The sequence below is a fragment of the Anolis carolinensis genome, chromosome 1 (genome assembly GCF_035594765.1).
Source record: "Anolis carolinensis isolate JA03-04 chromosome 1, rAnoCar3.1.pri, whole genome shotgun sequence".
Lineage (NCBI taxonomy): Eukaryota > Metazoa > Chordata > Lepidosauria > Squamata > Dactyloidae > Anolis > Anolis carolinensis.
Genome location: NC_085841.1, coordinates 265,143,430 through 265,162,605, shown reverse-complemented (window position 1 = coordinate 265,162,605; position 19,176 = coordinate 265,143,430). Strand labels below are relative to the sequence as shown.

At 40.5% G+C, this 19,176-nt stretch overlaps 1 protein-coding gene across 2 annotated transcripts in view; it reads right to left on the bottom strand.

Moving 5' to 3' along the window:
• Positions 1-14,918: 14,918 nt before the first annotated feature.
• Positions 14,919-19,176, bottom strand: part of LOC100563122 (mucin-5AC) — a 79,058-nt gene continuing 74,800 nt past the window's right edge. For both annotated transcript variants that reach the window (XM_062967607.1, XM_062967608.1), the window contains exon 49: positions 14,919-16,342. In XM_062967607.1, coding sequence (XP_062823677.1) covers positions 16,000-16,342 — 343 coding nt within the window. In that variant the 3' untranslated portion in view covers positions 14,919-15,999. The remainder of the gene's footprint in view (positions 16,343-19,176) is intronic.

Genomic DNA, 19,176 nt, shown 5'->3' with positions numbered 1-19,176 from the left:
AACATAAAACTAAAGCAGTTATAAAAAGTTGACCCAACTCAAAATATTGCGTAGAATTCTCTACCCTTCTTTTAAAACATTATTTGAGGCTGGAATAAAGACTTGTTAACAATATATATGACTAGATTGAAGAAACAGATGGGAAAGAATACCAGGAGCAGTACGCAGAATGTTCTTGCTATCAAGTAAAATTTTTGGTGGGTGTATCCATTAAGTTGGCAACATTTTAGCTAATATTTACACATTAATGAGGAATGAAATGGGTGTGCAATGTACATATATGTATTTTGTTATATTTATTCTACCTTGTAGGATTATGTGACTATCTAGTAAAGAAGATAAATGTTCTAGTGTATTTCCAACTAAAGTGGACCCTTCTCAAGTAAAAGGTAACACATCAAGTATTAAATGAAGAATTGCTACGGAAGAATCCATTTTGTGACAATAGTACCCAGCATAACGAAAATTTTGATTTAGCTGAACCCGAAGAACTTGGGTCAGTATAGAGTTCATGCAGAGGCATCCACAGGTATTTTGCCTTAGTAGGCAAAACAATTTTTGCCGCCCCCCCCCCCTCCTGCGCCATGGCCATGTCTCCTGGCGGGGCAAGGGAGTGTGGGCTGTGGCGGGAAGGTCCAGCTAGCCTGGCTGGGCATTCTCCCTGCGGCCTGGATGGACCTTCCCGCAGCGGCCTGGCTGAGCCAGCCTGTGGTGGGGAGGCCCATCAAGGCTGGCTGGGCCAGGGTGCGTGGCGCAGGAGATGAGGCCACGCCTCCCACATCACGTGGTCATGCCTCCTGGCGGGGAAGGTCCAGCCAGCCTGGCTAGGTGTTCTCGCCGGGGCCTGGATGGACCTTCTCGCAGTGGCCTGGCTGAGCCAGCCTACGGTGGGGAGGCCCATCCAGGCTGGCTGGGCCAGGGCGCGTGGCGCGACCTGGCCCCACCTCCTGCCTCCCATGCCCTGGCCCCGCCTCCCATGCTGTGTGGGAGGCGGGGCCAGGGTGTGTGGGCCGTGGCGGGGAGGTCCAGCCAGCCTGGCTGGGTGTTCTCACCATGGCCTGGATGGACCCACAGTGACCTGGCTGAGCCAGCCCGCGGCGGGGAGGCCCATCCAGTCTGATTGGGCCCTGGCCCCGCCTCTCGTGTGGGCCACGGTGGGGAGGCCCAGCCAGCTTGCATGGGCCTTCTCTTTTGGAGCTGGATGGGCCTTCCCGCCATGGTGGGAAGGCCCAGGCCCGAAGGAGAAGGAGGTGGGGGTGGAGTCATCCTCCCAGGGGCTCGACAGTGCCCCCGGGACCATGGCAACACAAGCAAATGTCTCCCTCCCCAAGCGGTTGGATTGCCTCTGAATTCATGCTAAATTAAAGAAAATAGATACCAGAATGATCTATTTTTGAGAAGAATATTTTCATACATCCCATATACAGTTGAAAAAATAATAATCCTATGCAACAACTTAAGTGTATCAATTTTACATGTTAACTATCAACTCAGGGTAATAGAATAGTTAGAAAACGTTTAATGCAAAATGGATAAACTTTCAGCAGCATTAGGTGTTTTCTGTTTATTTTCTTTCCCCCTCCCCACAATTATTTCACGCCTCTTTAAAAATCAAAATGAATTCAAGCATTTTATGCGCCAAGAGATTAGTCATTTTGATGTATGATGGCAAAGGACAAGAAAAGGAAGAATATTCCAGCAATACCTTGAGCACTAAGGCTTAGAGAAAGCAAATTGGGTCCAGGAATTAACTGACAGTATTAGTTGTTAAATACAAAGGTGAAGCTGCTTGATCCTTAGAAGCCAAGCACAGCACTTTCAGCTCATTTTCAATCTTTTCTTGGCCAAAGAAATGCATTTCAAAGTTCCAAGGTGATGGGTGCATGGATTGAGAAGAACCAAAGCAATGTTTTTGGGATCTTATCATATGCAGCTACTGTTTCACAGTAGTTGTGTGATCACCAGTACCAGCTACATACCAGCATAAGCACCCTCGCTATCATAAAATATTTCCATTTGTGCAATTGCACCAATTCATCAATCCATGGCCATGTACTCGTGTTTCCAAATAACCTCATAACTGCCTTCCTGCACTTCCACTGTTCTGTAATATAAACCTTTCCCCATTATATTCAATGGCTGCACCCATCATTCCTTCTACACCAATTTATTGTATCCATCATCTATCCAGCCAAAATTGCCCCCTTACTCCCAAGAAAGCCCAGCCACCTTTAAATGTGCTTTCATCACATCCAATGCCTGCAACCATTTCTTCTACTCCAGACCCAAAAATTAATAAGAACATCAGCCCTGGGCTTGTCTTACTCAACTGCTGAGTATGCCTTCCCTGTTTGGCACAAGTCTGCCCATGTGAAGCAGGTGAACATAGCATTGAATGAAACATGCAGAACAATCACAGGATGTCTCAAATCTACACCTGTTGATAAACTCTACAAGTTAGCTGGCACTGCCCCCCCCCCCCCAATGTGTGGGAGGTTGCTACAATGGGAATTTTCTGCTAACTGTGAGAGAAATAGGGTTGAACACTGTGAAAGCCATCTTTTGCATGGCTATCAGCCTCTTCCCAGTAGACTCAAATCAAGAAAAGCTTCATGAGAACAACCGCTCCTCGTAATGTTTCCCCAGCAACAGCAGAAGTATCCCTCTGGACAGCTAAACTAGGAAATCCCAATTGGATGGCCCCCTATGGGGGTCTGCCTCCAGGGGCAAACCAAGAATGGGCAGCTTGGAAGTTCCTGAACAGATTCAAGCAGAGTGGGCCGATCAAAAGACAACCTGGCAAAATGGCACTACCTAAAATAATCCTCTACCTTGTGCAACTGGAGCAGAACAGACAACTCTGCATCTGTATGCTTTCCCGCAATGTCCTGCCTCATGTACAGAGGAGGAATTGTTTCAGGCTACAGACAATGCAGTCACTGCTGCCCATTTTTGGTCAAAAGATATTTAGCTGCTTGTGCTCCTTCTATTTTTTATCATTTTTATACTAATTTATGCAATGCTTTTGATACGAAATATATATACTCCAGATAAATTCCCCCATCTCTCCCCCAGCCATAATCACCACTCACATATTCCCCGAGAAAACCCAAATATCTTTTGGGGGTTTCTGCAATCAAGTCCAATTCTTCCAATCTCTCTTCTGTTCCTTCCCCTCCAGTTTACCTTCTCTTTCTTGGCATTCTAGCACAGGAGCAGAATGGCCCCATTTCAACAGGCGAATGACGGTAATGTGGCACAATTGGCAACTATTTCCTGATGATTTGTATAGGGGTATTGTTACATGGGGCAGCTCTCTGGTGATTCCAGCAAGTACAGTTGCTCAGAGCAAAAAACACAAAGTCTATGAGAAAAATGTACACACACACTTTTCAAGGTAGTGCTCTCAATGTGAAATTCCTCTCTTTCAATTGAGAAATACAGATTCCAGGCCACATTCTAGAAACTGAGAATACTATAAATCAGGGGTCCTCAAACTTTTGAAGCAGAGGGCCGGTCCACTATCCTTCAGACTGTTGAGGGGCCGAATTATCATTTGAAAAAAACAAACAAACAAATTCCTATGTATACTGCACATGTCTTATTTGTAGTGCAACAACAACAACAACGAAAGAACAATACAATATTTAAAAATGAAAACAATTTTAACCAACATAAACGTATCAGGATTTCAATGGAAAGTGTGGGCCTGCTACTGGCCAATGAGATAGTCAAGTTAATTAGGATTGTTGTTGTTGTGTGCCTTCAAGTCATTTCAGACTTTGGCCGAGCCTAAGTCTAAAATTAATTATTTATTTACTGCATTTATTTACTACATTTATATCCCACCCTTCTCACCCAGAAGGGGACTCAGAGCAGCTGTATGTACATGCAATATATTATATTATTAGCATAGCACAATATTAGCATTATATATTACTATATTGAACTATACCACTATACTATTATATAATATGTAATATATAACATATAATTAATATTATTATATGGTATTATTATTAGTATTATATTGTATAACATATTTATTATCAATATTATATGTATATACAATATATTATATTATTAAAACTGATATAAAATATTATATTATAAAACTGAGGGCGGGGGCCAGGTAAATGACCTTGGAGGGCCGCATCCAGCCCCCGGGCCTTAGTTTGGGGACCCCTGCTATAAATAGTGAAAACACTGAGAACAAAGTTTTATGTGAATTTATTGTGCTGCTTTTTAAAACTTCACTAAAACCAGAGGTCTAGAAGTACCTGGGGAAATAATCACATTTAGTTTGAAATATTTTTCATCCAATTCCCCTTGAGGCTAAGAAGACCATGAAACTGCTACTTAAAACAATACGTTACTGAAATACTGAGTATGGAGAACCTCTTGTTTAGTAGCTGCCAATGGATAAAGGAAAGTAGGATTACTGCTACCTCTGAACATGAGTTAAGACTCAAAACTGCTAGACCCCATAATAGCTACTGGCCATGTGTTTAGGTCTCTGGCCACAACAAGGGTTCGACTGTGTTGTTGTTGTTGTTGTTGTTGTTAACTTTATTTATATCACACCTTTGGGGACTCAAGGTGGCTAATAAGGTGGATAACAATCCTATACTTAGTCAAGTTTAAAAAGTGCAGTAATTAACCCCTGTTTTTCAGTTTCTGCAAGGCTGCACTCAAGTAAGCTTGCTAAGAAGAATACCTAGCTTAATTGTTTCTACACAGTACCTTCTTTCAAAGGGATTCACTCCAAGTTCTGTTTGTATCTCCTTCTCTGAAAGGTTTGTATGATATTGTCATTCTGGAAAGGCAGTAGAAAGTCAAATGCTATGTAGGTGGATCTTATTTATCTTGAAGGTGGTACGTTGACATCCTTGTATCTCAAGACTCTTTGAAATTGACATTGCTTTATTGTTGCTGATGGCTAAAGTAATGATTCTGTTTGCAACCGGAATTCTTTATTGATCCCACCATGCCTGAAGAAAGTGGCTTTTCCTAGAAATTGTGATAGGCAAAGGATCAAAAGCAAACTGCTTGGGAGCCATTTGGCTCTCAGCAATATTTGAAAATAGGGCAGCTGATTAGAAAGCATACATTTAGGACCACAACTCTCACTGGTTAAATTTAAGAAAGTTCTTGGCATGAGAAAGGGCATGGATTCATCCAGTGTCTACTGATTTTATGCCTCAACTTGCATGATGGGATGGGAAGGAACAATTAAACAGTGTCTTCGTAATAAGGACCAGTCACAAGTTCCCTCATGGAACTGGGAATATCACAGGCCTGCCAGCCTGTGATCCATGCTATTGCTGGGAGGTCCCCTGAAAGTACATGATGAGGAACTCCTCTTGAGGAAACAGATTCTTCAGCTCAACTTCCCAATACCAGAACCTTTGGATTTACTCTTCACTCTCAATAGCAGCAACTGAATCCCTCTATAATCTTGCCAATTTCTCCACGGCACTGTGGTTGTTGAACATAGGAGAATTTGGGAACAGAGACACGGAGGATGTAAAGCCACTTCTATTTTTTCTGTTGTTATGTGTCTTTTGGTCATTTCCTACTTACAGTGACTTTGACAAACCTGTCTTGGGGATTTCTGAGGCTGAAAGTGGGTTTCCCTAGCCAAGCAGAGAACTGAATGATCAAGCAGCAGGAAAGTCACATTCAAAGCACCCCCGACAGATGGCCATCCAGCCTCTGCTTAAAAGCCTCCAAAGAAGGAGGCTCCACCACACTCTGGGGCAGAGGGTTCCACTGCCGAACAGCTCTCTCAGTGAGGAAGTTCTTCCTAATGTTCAGGTGGAATCTTCTTTCCTGTAGTTTGAAGCAGTTGTTCAGCATCCTAGTCTCCAGGGCAGCAGAAAACAAGCTTGCTCCCTACTCCCTATAACCTGCTCTCACATATTTATACATGGCTATCATGTCTCCTCTCAGCCCTCTCTTCTGCAGGCTAAACGTGTTGACCTCTTTAAGCCACTCCTCATAGGGCTTGTTCTCCAGACCCTTGATCATTTTAGTCGCCCTCCTCTGCACACATTCCAGCTTGTCAACATCTCCCTTCAACTGCGGTGCCCAGAACTGGACACAGTGTGATTTCAGGTATGGTCTGACCAAGGCAGAATCGTGGGGTAGCATGACTTCCCTGGATCTAGACACTACTATTTATGCAGGCCAAAATCCCATGGCTTTTCTTGCTGCCACATCACATTGTAGGATCATGTTTAACTTGTTGTCCATGAAGACTCCAAGATCTTTTTCACACATACTGCTGTCGAGCCAGGCCTCCCCCATTCTGTATCTTTGCACTTCATTTTTTTTCTGCTGAAGTGAAGTATCTTGCATTTGTCCCTGTTGAATTTCATTTTGTTAGTTTTGGCCCATCTCTCTAATCCGTTAAGCTCATTTTGAATTCTGCTCCTGTCTTCTGGAGTATTGGCTATCCCTCCCAATTTGGTGTCATCTGTACACTTGATGATCATGCCTTCTAACCCTTCAATAGTTTTTGCTGCAGCACATCAGTCATCAGTTATTACATATTGACTGATAAACATGCAGAATATGACAAATAATTCAAAGACAATACTGAAAGGGCAGATATCATACCAAAATTATAGCTATACTGCTCATTTCAGTTTTGCTAAAGTCACTATTGTATTTAATATCCTAAAACAATAGTTTTCAACCTTTGGGTCCCCTGATGTTTTTGCCTTCAACACCCAGAAGTCCTTAGAGCTGGTAAACTGGCTGGTATTTCTGGGAGTTGTAGGCTAAAACACTTGGGGACCCACAGGTTGAGAACCACTGTCCTAGAACATGAAATACTAATCAAACAAAAGGTACTTATTTCTTTTCTATCAGAATTAAAGTCCCGGATATTTTTTAATTTTTAAATTTTTTTATTGGGAATAGGGCATAAATTGGTAATGGCTTGACTTTGCAGGGCTTTCAAAATACATTTTGCTTTGTCATAGAAACCAAAGCAAAAAAAGAGAAAGAAATTAATTAAACAAAGCATGTGTAAATCCAAAATCTTCAAATCCTCCCTGGATTAATGTAAATGTTTGTCAGCTGTTACATTGCTAGAAAATGGGAGAGCTCAATTTTCAATGAAGCATAGATATTTTTGGAACTCTGGTACATCTACTTCTGGGCGTTTGTGTACTGTTATGCACATAAGGCTGACTAAAGAATACAAAAAATAAGAACAAGCTGGGTGTTACTATTGGCTTCTGGATCATACAAGGAAGGAACATGCAGTTATCCTACTGCAATGTCAACTATCTCACTACAATCATGTTCTTGCTTTGAGTTAATTCTAGTTTCTTAAGATCTGACAAAGAGCTTCTTCCTGCTCCCATCCACCTGCAGATTGCATTAAAATGTATTAAATCAATCTCATTCTTTTCTCTTACAGAATTGTAAAAATGTTGTGAGTTTGAAATATTGTCTGGGTTTCAAAAGTCTCTTGTCTTTTCCAGTTCCTAAGTATTTAATACAGTTTAGTGTTAATAACATCTTTTCTGAACTTTCTAAATGGTTCGGTCCCTGACTATCTTCGCAATCACATCCCCCCCTCCCAGTGTATCTGCGCAAGCATTAAGGTCTGCCGGGGAGGCCCTTCTCACAGTCCCACCATCATCGCAGGCACGCTTGGTGGGGACGAGGGAGAGGGACTTCTCGGTGGTGGCTTTGGAACACCATCCCCAGGGAGATTAGGCAGGCCCCCACCCCATCCTCCCTCTAGATGAAATTGAAGACTTGGATGTTTAGACAAGCCTTTGAGAATGTCTAGCCCAATGGTCTTCAATTATGATACAGCACAGCATTTTTATCCCATTTCCTTGTTCCTTACTTACAATTTGCACTATTCCTTTTCTTTCTTCTTGTTTACAGTTGGTCATGTTTTTTATGACAGATGACACTATAGGTTATTGGGCACTGTTCTGAGTTAAAATTGTTGTTTTATACACTAGTGGTTTTATTTTGTATTGCACTGTGTGTTTATTTTATGCGTTGTGCCATATGTAAGCCACCCGAGTCCCTTTGGGGAGATGGAGGCAGGGTACAAAATAAAGTCATCATCATCATTATTATTATTATTATTATTATTATTATTATTATTATTATTATCTTTTCTGAAGGGAAGAAGAGGATTGTTTAACCATTAGGGGAGCAGGATATGATATTCAGCAGTATTTCAAAGTTATAACCAGTATGTGATTGGAGCAGTCCTTGTCCCTCAAGATTTTGGGACATAAGTGCATAACTGCAAAGGGGAATTTCATATTTGGTTTCATTTTTGGCTGATTGTTTAGGACAGCTTCTGTGTGTTGGGGACATGGAGGACTGGGGAGTTGGGGTGGGAGGGGGGCACTGCTTTATCCTGCTTCTGGTTGCTGGGGATGGATGAGGTGAAGTTTTCTACAAGATGTTGAAATAATTTGTGGAAGCTCTGAGGGTCTCAAGGGGTCTTCTGGGTGACTTTGGAGGTTACATTATGGGAACCCACCCTTTCTTCACTTTTGTTTTAGTGTGAGGTTTGCAAGCTACTCAATTTCAATACCATCAAGAGAGTATTACTCAAGTCTCTTCTTTATAGCCGTACTGCCTCATTTGTCAACATTTCGGGGTATGTTCTTGTAATCATTAAATAATTAGGGTGAATCTCTGTTGCTTGAAAAATAGTGGATGAAGCAAAAAACTGGCTTTGGGATGCATTTCCAAGGTAAGCCATTAGAGGGCTTTTAAAACATTTTTATTTCAAACCCCCTTTTTGTTTAATATATTGTTAAGTGCTTTCCATATCCATGCAGATTGAAACATGCTGGGAAATTGGCGCTGTTAATTATTTCAACAGATACATTATTTAGGAAATATGTTTATGAAATCACATCTTAACAAGTCAGTTAGCAAAGTAGATGTGTTTCCAGGTATTAAAAAATTAGAATAGGGATAGGATCCTGCAGAACAAAAATGAAGATTAATATATGTTTCTCTGAATTTTTTCCTCAAAACTCAAAATATGCATATGTGACATGAAACCATGTCAGGTAAGCCTTGTATAGGTAAACAAAAATGCTTCTAAAACCACTTAAAATCTTCTGCAATGCGTCCAGCATGTGATTTTCTTTTTTCCAACCTCCACTTTGTTTGCGATTTCCCTTTTAGTAAAGAATCTTTGCTCCTTTAACATGCTATGGGTAATGTCTTGTTGAAGGCCTTCATGGCCAGAATCACTGGGTTGCTGTGAGTTTTCTGGGCTGTATGGCCATGTTCCAGAAGCATTCTCTCCTGATGTTTCGCCCACATCTATGGCAGGCATCCTTAGAGGTTGTGAGGTCTGTTGGAAACTAAGCAAGGGAGGTTTATATATCTGTGGAAGGTCCAGGGTGAGAGAAAGAACTCTTGTCTGGTGTAGGCAAATGTGAATATTGTAATTTCACCTTGATTAGCATTTAATGGCCTTGCAGCTCAAGCCCTGGCTAATTCTTGCCTGGGGGAATCCTTTGTAGGGAGGTGTTAACTGGCCCTGATTGTTTCATGTCTGGAATTTCCCTGTTTTCAAAGTGTTGTTATTTATTCATTGTCCTGATTTTAGAGTTTTTTTTAATACTTGCAGCCAGATTTTGTTCATTTTCATAGTTTCCTCCTTTCTGTTGAAATTGTCCACATGCTTGTGGATTTCAATGGCTTCTCTGTATAGTCTGACATGATAGTTATTAGAGTGGTGCAGCATTTCTGTGTTCTCAAATAATATACTGTGCCCAGGTTGGTTAATCAAGTGCTCTGCTATATTATTTGAGAACACAGAAAACAGAAATGCTGGGAATGGAGGAATTATATTGTTTCATGGCACTGATATTGTTTAAAAAGTAAGTCTAGCAAGTTTGGAATTACAGTGGATTCAAGATACTGTGTCCCTCATGGAGAACAAAATTCACGGGTGCTCAAGGTCCATCATATACAATGTGTTATGGTTGAGCCTTATGGCTCCGATTCTGGGAGACGTGGTCGTAAGACTCCTCGGGAGTCAGACTCTCTTGAGGAGCGAGAAAGGAAGCGGCTGCGGGACTTATTTGCAGAACCATCTGACGAGGACTCCTTTGAGGGTTTTACCGAGAGAATGGAGGAAGAGATGGTTAGCTCAGAGGAGGATGACATGGAATGGACTCGTGTGAGGGAGGATTTGGGTGCCACCGGCAACAATAGTATGGAAGGCGATTGGGGGCCTTCAGGATTAGACCCGTGGACAAGCTGGAGGGATGGAACGGGATCCACAGCTGGGGATGCTGTGGGGCGTAGTCAAAGGTGTTTCAGCTCTGATGAGGAGGATGAGGATGAGGCACCTGGAATTAGGGTAACAGCTGACAGCGATGAGGAGTTGTGAACTGGCATAAAATGGGGTTTAGAATCCAGGGCTAATTGCGTTGGGCAAGGTAATCTGGACGAACGCTTGGGCTCTTGTTGGGAAATTCCTGAAGACGGGTGTGATTCGTTTGCTGAATACGTAAGTTACCAAGGACACTGGGCATAGGCGGCGGGAGGAACTGTGTGGGCTTTTGTTGTGCAACCTGTGTTTAATCTTAATAGCTTGGACCTCCGTCGTCTTTTTGACGAACATTAATTGTCTACTCTGGACTGACTGGCTGACTGACTGACTGACTGACTGACTACGACCTCGGACTATCCTTCCTGTGGCTATCGTTGGAACTGGTGAACTAAAGACATCCGTACCTGGCCTTCGACCTTCGGACCGGATTGAGACCTCGCTGACCGCTGCTGCCCTGATTGATGTGTTTGAACCCGGAGTATGTTTGCTGCTCGGAGGAGTAACTTCTTAGTTACTCAATCAAAGCTCTTGGTAGCAGAGAAGTATCTGCTGCCAGTTATTTGTGTTTCTTTGAACCTTTGTTTACCAGCTTTTGTTTGTTTAAAGTGCCAGGCTGAAGTAAGCATTTTTAGTTTAACCCGGATTAAACTCCAGTTTAATCCGGTTTATCTTTTGAACGTTTTTTAGTGTCTTTTCACCTTGAAGGCCAATGTGTGCCTAGCCCTTTGTCTTTTACGGGCATTTTTGGTTCTGTATCTTTAATAAACTGTGTTGAATCTTATCTGGTGGCGTTCTGTCTTTGACACAATGGTATAGTAAAATAATGTCCCTTATAAAAATGGCAAAAGGATTATTTTTTATTTTATTTTTTAAAAATCTTTAAGCTGCAGAACCCATGAATACTGGCTGTATCATTCATTTAATTCCTTTATCTGTAGAGAAGTTTGTTCTGAATGCCTGCTGGTATCAATCAGATTTATTCTAGTCAACATATTCAATTTGCTGATGTATTCATTTTGTTTCCATTCTCCATATTTTACTATTTTCCCTGTTACTAAGTGGATGTTCAGGACCAACAATCTTGGAACCTATAACTTCTTTTACTTGAAGTGTGGATCAGTAGTGTGATGCAGCAGCTAAAAAAAGGTAATGCCGCATCAATAGGGGTATACGTTTTCGATCAAGGGAATTATTAGTCCTACTCTATTCTACATTGATCAGACCTCATCTGGCATATTATTTCAGTTTTGGGCAACACAATTCAAGAAGGATATGGACAAGCTAGAATGTGTCCAGAGAAAGGAAATTAAAATGATCAAAGGTTTAAAAGCCAAGCCCTATGAGGAATGGTTAAGGGAGCTGGGGATGGCACAATGGATTCAAACTGCAGGAGAAGAGATCCCACCTAAACATTAGGAAAGACTGTCGTATGGTAAAAGTTCTTCAACAGTGGAATAAGCTGCCTCTAAACGTGGTGAAGTCTCCTACTCTGGAGATTTTTAAAGAGTGGCTGGATGGCTATCTGTTGGGAATGTTTTGATGGTGTTTTCCTGCAGGGAAGAATGGGGTTTTACTGGATAGCCTTTATAGTCTCTTCCAATTATACGTTTCCATTATTCTAAATCCATTTACTAATCCAAACTAGAGTAAATCCATTGCAATTAAGTGCTACAGTAATTAGTAAATCAACACTCATATAAATCACCATGATTTCATGATTGCATCATTAGGATTAGCAACTAGATTAGCCCCCAAACTAGCCCCCAAAGCATTCCACTCTTGGGCATTTAAATAAATAAGCAAATAAATAAATAAATAAATAAATAAAATGACTCCGTGTCAGACAATGCTATACGCTGTGTACATATTGCCCTCTAGTGTTAGTTCAGCATGTTCTAGAAATATATTTTTTTTCCCTAAAAGGATTATCAAATTTCATTATAAATAAAATTACACTGTAATTTGCACCGTAGAATTAACTGTCATGACTCAATGCTATGGATCCATGGGGATTATAGTTTTGCAAGGTCTTTAGCCTTCTCTGCACAAGAGAGCTCATGCCTCACCAAACTACAACTCCCAGGATTCCATAGCATTGAGCCATGACAACGAAAGTGGTGTCAAACTGCATTAATTCTGTAGATAGATACAATCAAAGATTCTGTATGTGCAGTTTCCCCTAAATTTGGAACGTATAATCTAGGCTGTGCAGGTACACAAATCCCAATTCTGGCAGGGAGCTCTCAAAATCAGCTGGACTGATTTGTGCTTTAAACTGGAGATCTGGATGGCTTGATATGCAATATAAGATTGCTAGAACATGTGAAATCCATTGTTTGGGGAGAGGCAAACCTGGAAGAGCACTACAATAATATGGATTGGCACAAAATTTGGAGAACATGTACAAGATGATCTGTCTTTCCATACAGATTGTGTGGTGTATGAAAACTCCACTTTTGAGAGACATTGATGGGCCACCTCTTTAGTTTCCTTTCAAATGTCTGAACATATATGCAGTGTTTCAAATTATCTGATTCATAATATAGTCCGTGTGGCATGTGAAAAATCTACTTTGGGAAAGGACCAATGGAGAACCCTACTGTTTCTGTAAAAGCGGCCAACTGGCTTACAAGTGTGAAGGGAATGTTTTATGGCTGTGCAAAATTTTGATTGTCCCTTGCAAGTCAGATCTAATTCATTAGATCTATGCATACAATGTGATATCCAACGTGTGGTTGTTGCCCATGTCAAAAAATTAAGAATCAAAACTTTTACATGGTATTTTTGCATGTTATGTAAATGTCAAAACTCTGTGTGTGTGTGTGTGTGTGTGTGTGTGAGAGAGAGAGAGAGAGAGAGAGGGAAGGAAGCAATGATGTTAAAGTCATGACTAAGTAATGATTATGACTATGAAACTGTTACAGATGGGTGAATTTTGATAATGATTTTATATTCATATATTTCAAGGATTCCTCAGGGTGAAAATGTTGAGAAAAACAGTTTATTTTGCAATTGAGTATTGATGTAGCTGACTCATTTTTCTACAATAATTCAAATGTATGTTCTATCTGTACAAGAACAAGCTGACATGCTAAAATGTAAAAGCATTACTTTCTGCAGTTGCATTTGGATTCACTCCTACTTGATTTGAAATTGAAGCAGCTCACATTCAAAACTGGTTTCCAGATTGCTGCCCCAGGACCCGAAGAAGGGTCCAAATAGTGCTGCTTTCCTTGCTCTCCAACAGCCTTTTAAACATTTTGCTGTACATTTCTCCATGTGGCATGGATTAGCATTATTATTTTTTATCCCACAGTCAAGTAACAGAAAACTATGTTCGGGATTGCAGGTTTGTCTGTGATTATGTGTTGTAGGCTACACTGCATCACTTTACATATACAGCAGTCTCTAAGTTACTAATACGATTTGTATTGAAGTTGGAACAGGGACCTTTTTAAAGTGTAATCCCTGACACACACACACACACACACACACACACACACACACACACACACACACACACACACACATGAGAGAATGATTTGGATAGCATAGGTAAGGGTTAACACCCCTCTGTTTTTTTTTGTTTTTTTTTACGGTCGGTGTCCCTTTCTTTCCCTGTTGATAGAGAACGGATGTGCAAAATGAATTTTACAAGTTGAGCGAGAAAAATACAGACAGAAAAAAGGGACAAGATTTGATTGCACCTGTGCATGTTTGCATCAATCTGAACGACTATAAAACTCATGATACAGGAGCATTCAAACATGGCACTATCTTGGCTCGACTTGATTGTAACCACCCCTTACTGTTTTTCTGCAGAATTAAACTATTGTATTGTAATCTCATTTCTAGTTTCTGATTGGGAATAGAGATTAGAAATATCTGGGCACTGTGCCTCAACAGAGAGATAACTGGATTTTGAAAAAATTAACTTGTGAAAAGAAGGATTGGTGAGAAAGCTTCAACTGAGACACTTTTTTCCCATGATAATTCTTTCAGGAGTGAATTTTATTTCCAATGGGTAGATTTCTCTCACTTCCTATTGTTTCACCTCTGTTCTTAACTATAAGTTGTTTATAAGTTAGATGTTTGTAACTCAGGGATTGCCTGTATTTAGCTACATGGTAGAGCCACTAAGGAACCCTCCTGGTGAACTGCAGAGATTTATATGAAAGCACTGCAAGAGTGTCACAATATGCATCGAGGTCTACTGATGTACATTGTCACTTCATAGTTGGTATCGTGCAGTGCATTGAGTTCCACTGATGTGCACTTTGTCAGTCTCTAATAGTTGTCCATATGGACATCAAGAGTTCTTGGCATGCCTGTTACCCATTGGCTCCAGTAAGATTGGCCCTGAAAGTGTCTTCCCTCTATGGCTAACAAGAGCATGGAAATGGGTGGATAGTTTTCATGAGGATTGAGGCTGGGGTCTGGATATAAATCCCATACACACCCATTGTCAGACAGAACATGTATATTTGATGAGATAGTCATGTTAGGTTATTGTAGCCAAATACTATTTACAAAGAAAGTGCAGGTTACCAGAAAGAAAAGACATCACAGCTGCAAAATGCTGAAATTTTATTAATCATTGCAGCAGTTGTTTTAAAGAAACAAAAATGGCAAAAGATGAAGTTATCCCTCAACCAAGCATATGTTGACAAGCAGTATTAATTCTGAAGAAAATAGCCCCTGAAGGCTATTTTACCTTAACAAATAAATAGTAATGGTACAACATTAAAAAAAAAAACCAACTAGATGGCTTGGAACAGAATTTATATTATTGCTTTTGTTAGTATTTCAATTTACAAAATTTCTTCATATGACCCTTTGGCATATACATCTCTATATCTAATCTATACTCAGTCTGTAAACAGTTATTGAAAACATTCAAATTTTCATACAGTTACTATGCTGAGGATACTGTGTAAACAGAGAGTCTTCTCCAGCAGCAGCCATACTTCATTAGGGTTTGTTTGTTGTCATTTTGCACAAGAATAATCTACAAATAACCTAGTACTATAGCCCCACGTCTTTCGCCAGACTGAAGTTTGTAGAAACAGTTGAAAGAACAGAGCTAAAACTGGGAAAGTAGGTATTTAGCTTTTGTATTGAAAATATGGACAGAAAACCTTGAGGAATGAAATTGAAATGGAATGGAACTGGCTTCTCCTAATAGCTCTTGTACTCTGTAATAATGTCTGGCTAGTGCCAACTAATGGTTGAGAAAAGAAGTCTTGTGCTTTCATTAGAAATATTACTATTCATGTGACACTTGGTTAGTGTTGGAGCCCTAACTTCACAAGATGGGGGGGGGGGGGAGGGAGTCAAGTCAAGGGCCTTTAATATTCCTACCAGCATCCTAATAATTCACACCAAGGTCTCCACCCCTTTCCCATATAATTTGCAACTGGATAGGGTAACCTCACTCAAGGAAAGCATAAACCTGGGAATTTCCTGTTTGGTACCCCAAAGAAAAGAAGATAGAAAAAAGAAAGACTTAGAGTAGATCTAGAAAAATATACATCTATGTTCACAATGCTGCTCTGGATATTTTTCTACTTAATAGAATATTTATTTGAATTTATTTTGTACTCTGTCATTAAAATCGATGTATTGGTCTGTCCTTGCTGGTACTATGGTGTTTATTGTTGTATTTCTTGCTGTTGCTGCTCTTGCTGCTGTTGCTGCTCTTGTTGCTCTTCCTGCTGTTGCTGCTCTTGCTGCTCTTGTTGCTGCTGCTGTTGCTCTTCCTGTTGCTGCTGCTCTTCCTGCTGTTGTTGCTGTTCTTGTTGTTTCTGCTGTTCTGGTGAGGAGGTAGACTGGGGAGTGCATTCGTTACCTATGCAGTCACACTCATCAATATAAATGTAAGAATAATCCAGGGTGGATCCATCTGCACAAGTCAGTGTCACTTGCTTCTCGGTTGTCCTGAGTTCCTTGCAGCAGCTGCAGCTGTGATTCATTGTGTTTGCCTTGTAAGAGTATCTAGATTATTGCAAAGAGAAAACAAAGGAAAGATTATAATAGCTGCTGATCCAGGAGCAAGATTTCAGACTTATTTATTTTATTTATTACAATATTTATATCCCGCCCTTCTCACCCAACAGGGGACTCAGGGTGGCTTACAATAAAACGCATATATAAAAAATTATACAGTACAATATAAATCAGTTAAAAAATTATAACTGATAAAAACACATTATAAAATGTACAGTGTAGACATGTGAGATTAGAGTACACATTATAAGATAAAACACATTATAAATATAGGTAGACGTGTTCAGTTAAAAAAAAAATCGGTCTGTCGACTGAGTTCTGCGTACGTGATAATAATTAACGCTGCCAATTATTATTCAAAAGCCTGGCCCCATAACCAAGTTTTAACCTTCCTACAGAAGGATAGGAGGGAGGGAGCCTGCCTGACTTCAATGGGGAGGGCGTTCCATAGGCGGAGAGCCACTACTGAAAAAGCCCTGTCTCTCGTCCCTGCCAGCCGCACCTGTGAGGCTGACGGGACCGTGAGCAGGGCCTCATCTGACAATCTTAAGCTTCGAGGTGGGTCGTAAGATTTCAGACTTATTGCTAGTTTTCATAACTTTGGTCTGGATGGCAGGTGATTGATTTGAATATTTCTGTATTTCAAATAATATATGATACAATTTGGTTTTAAAATACTTCCAGGTTGGCTTATATAGTAAAAAAGGGGTTTCTGTACTTGTTATACCCCCAAAGTATGTACCCTAAAAAGTAAAATAACAGACAACTTTAACCCCACCCCCCACCCCAACTTATGGTTAGTGTTGTGTTAGTGAATTACAGTGATGTTTGTCAGACTAATACCATCACAGCTCACTTTTTTGTAGAGTTCAAAATTCTTTTCTGAACATGTTGTTGTTTTTGCTGATGTTGTGTACCCTCAAGTCATTTCTGATTGATGGCGACCCTAGGGCAAACCTATTATAGGGTTTTCTGGGACTTTGTGTGTGTGACATGCCCAGATAATACAGTGAGTTTCTATGGAAAAGTGGGGAATCAAACCCTGGTTTCCAGAGTCATACTCCAGTGCTCAAACCACTACACTCCTGGCTGTGACCACGCAATGACTAAAATGCACTCAAACCTATCTAGTTTCCAGCGTGGTCAATGGGAATGCATCTAACTATTTTACTGTAACCTGATACATGGAAAATATGTCATGCTTTGAAGTCCTGGGGATCACTATAGGTACTGGACACAGCATCCCCAGCTATAGAAAAATAGCTAGATCATTCCCCATTCATTTCTCCACTCTACAAAGAACATGAACATCATCATGTTGGGGAGGCTGCAGTGCCTACAGGGTGTACTTGGGGCTAGTAGCATTAAGAGATTTTGCTGTGGAGATGTAGCTACATGAAAGGCTATGCTACTGAGATTCCAGAGCGTGGAAAAGTAAGGGTTTTAAATTCCCATGGCAGGAACCAGGCTCTGGGCCAGGACCACATATGTATGTTACAGTTCTGCAGAAGCACCGAAAAAGATATGAAATGCAAGGACGTGGTGTTCTTACAGATAACCAGTGTTTACTTTCATTTGCCTACAAATGTGATAATGTATGGGCAGAGTCTGTTAAAATATCAGAAGCTATAAATATGGCTGAAAATCTCAGATGGGACTTGCCCTACATGTCTCCTTGATCATTGCTATGACTTGCAAATCTTAGACAAACTATGCAAATAGTAGCAAAATATAATCAATTATGCAAAATAAAAGACATTATAGATATTTGTTGCATAGTATATACCTTTTGTAAGATTCAGATTTTCTTACCATGCACTTTTAGTAATACTTTAACAGTGGAAGACACTGAACTTTAATTATGGGAAATTGATTTTTTTTCAAAGCATTAAGAACTGTGCTCAGAAAGTCAATATGTAATCTGATGTCCCCCCTCATGTTTTTTCATAATATGCAATCATTCACTAGATGTCAGAGATGTGTGGTTATCTGAAACTTTTGTACTACAACTTTTATCATACCCTATCATACTTGTTACAGCCAATGAACATTGTAGTCCACAGGAACTCAACATGCTTAGCTTAGGGAAAAGAACCTTTGGTTTAAGATATGATGGAAGCTTCCATGTATTTTTAAAAGAGTATTTCTGGAGTGAAATCCTAGTTGTGATGCACTAAGGGTTTATACAGAGTAAGAAGGTCAAAAATGGCGGCAGAAACTCCCTATTGCTGGATGTACATGTACATATGTATAAAAAGAAAAAAATCTATGGAGTAGTGGAGTGCACACTGCCATATGGAAAAAAGATAGACAATGGGAACTGTCCTGTTGATGAGAGACGCATGCACAAGTCTATTGTACACATGCATATGCCTCTCTTGGATAGGGTGCATGGGAATTGCTCTCTAGCCTTTTGTGCTTCATCCAGCACTTCTGCTACTGGTTACTAGTGGGGAAGATAATTTGCATGCAAACGTGGCTGCTCTGGGCTTCCAGGAGAAGGAAAAAGAGACTGCACTGCATCGGTGAACTCACTTGTGTTGATTTCCTGCTCTAAGTAGAGACCTGCTGCTTATTTTTCATTGAAGCTATCACTCCCTCCCACCTCTTTCTACTGGGCTCCACAAGTAGGACTCCATCTTGGGGTTTGACAACTCCCGGGGCTGAGGGGGACAGTCTAGATGGAACACCATTCTCTGCTGCTCAATGTAAGATTGATCTGCAGATGCAAGATTAGATAGCAGATGGAGTTTATGGGGCCATTGTGGGCTTAAAATGAATAAGTCTTAGGTGGTTCGTCATGTAAATTTTAAGAATCATTG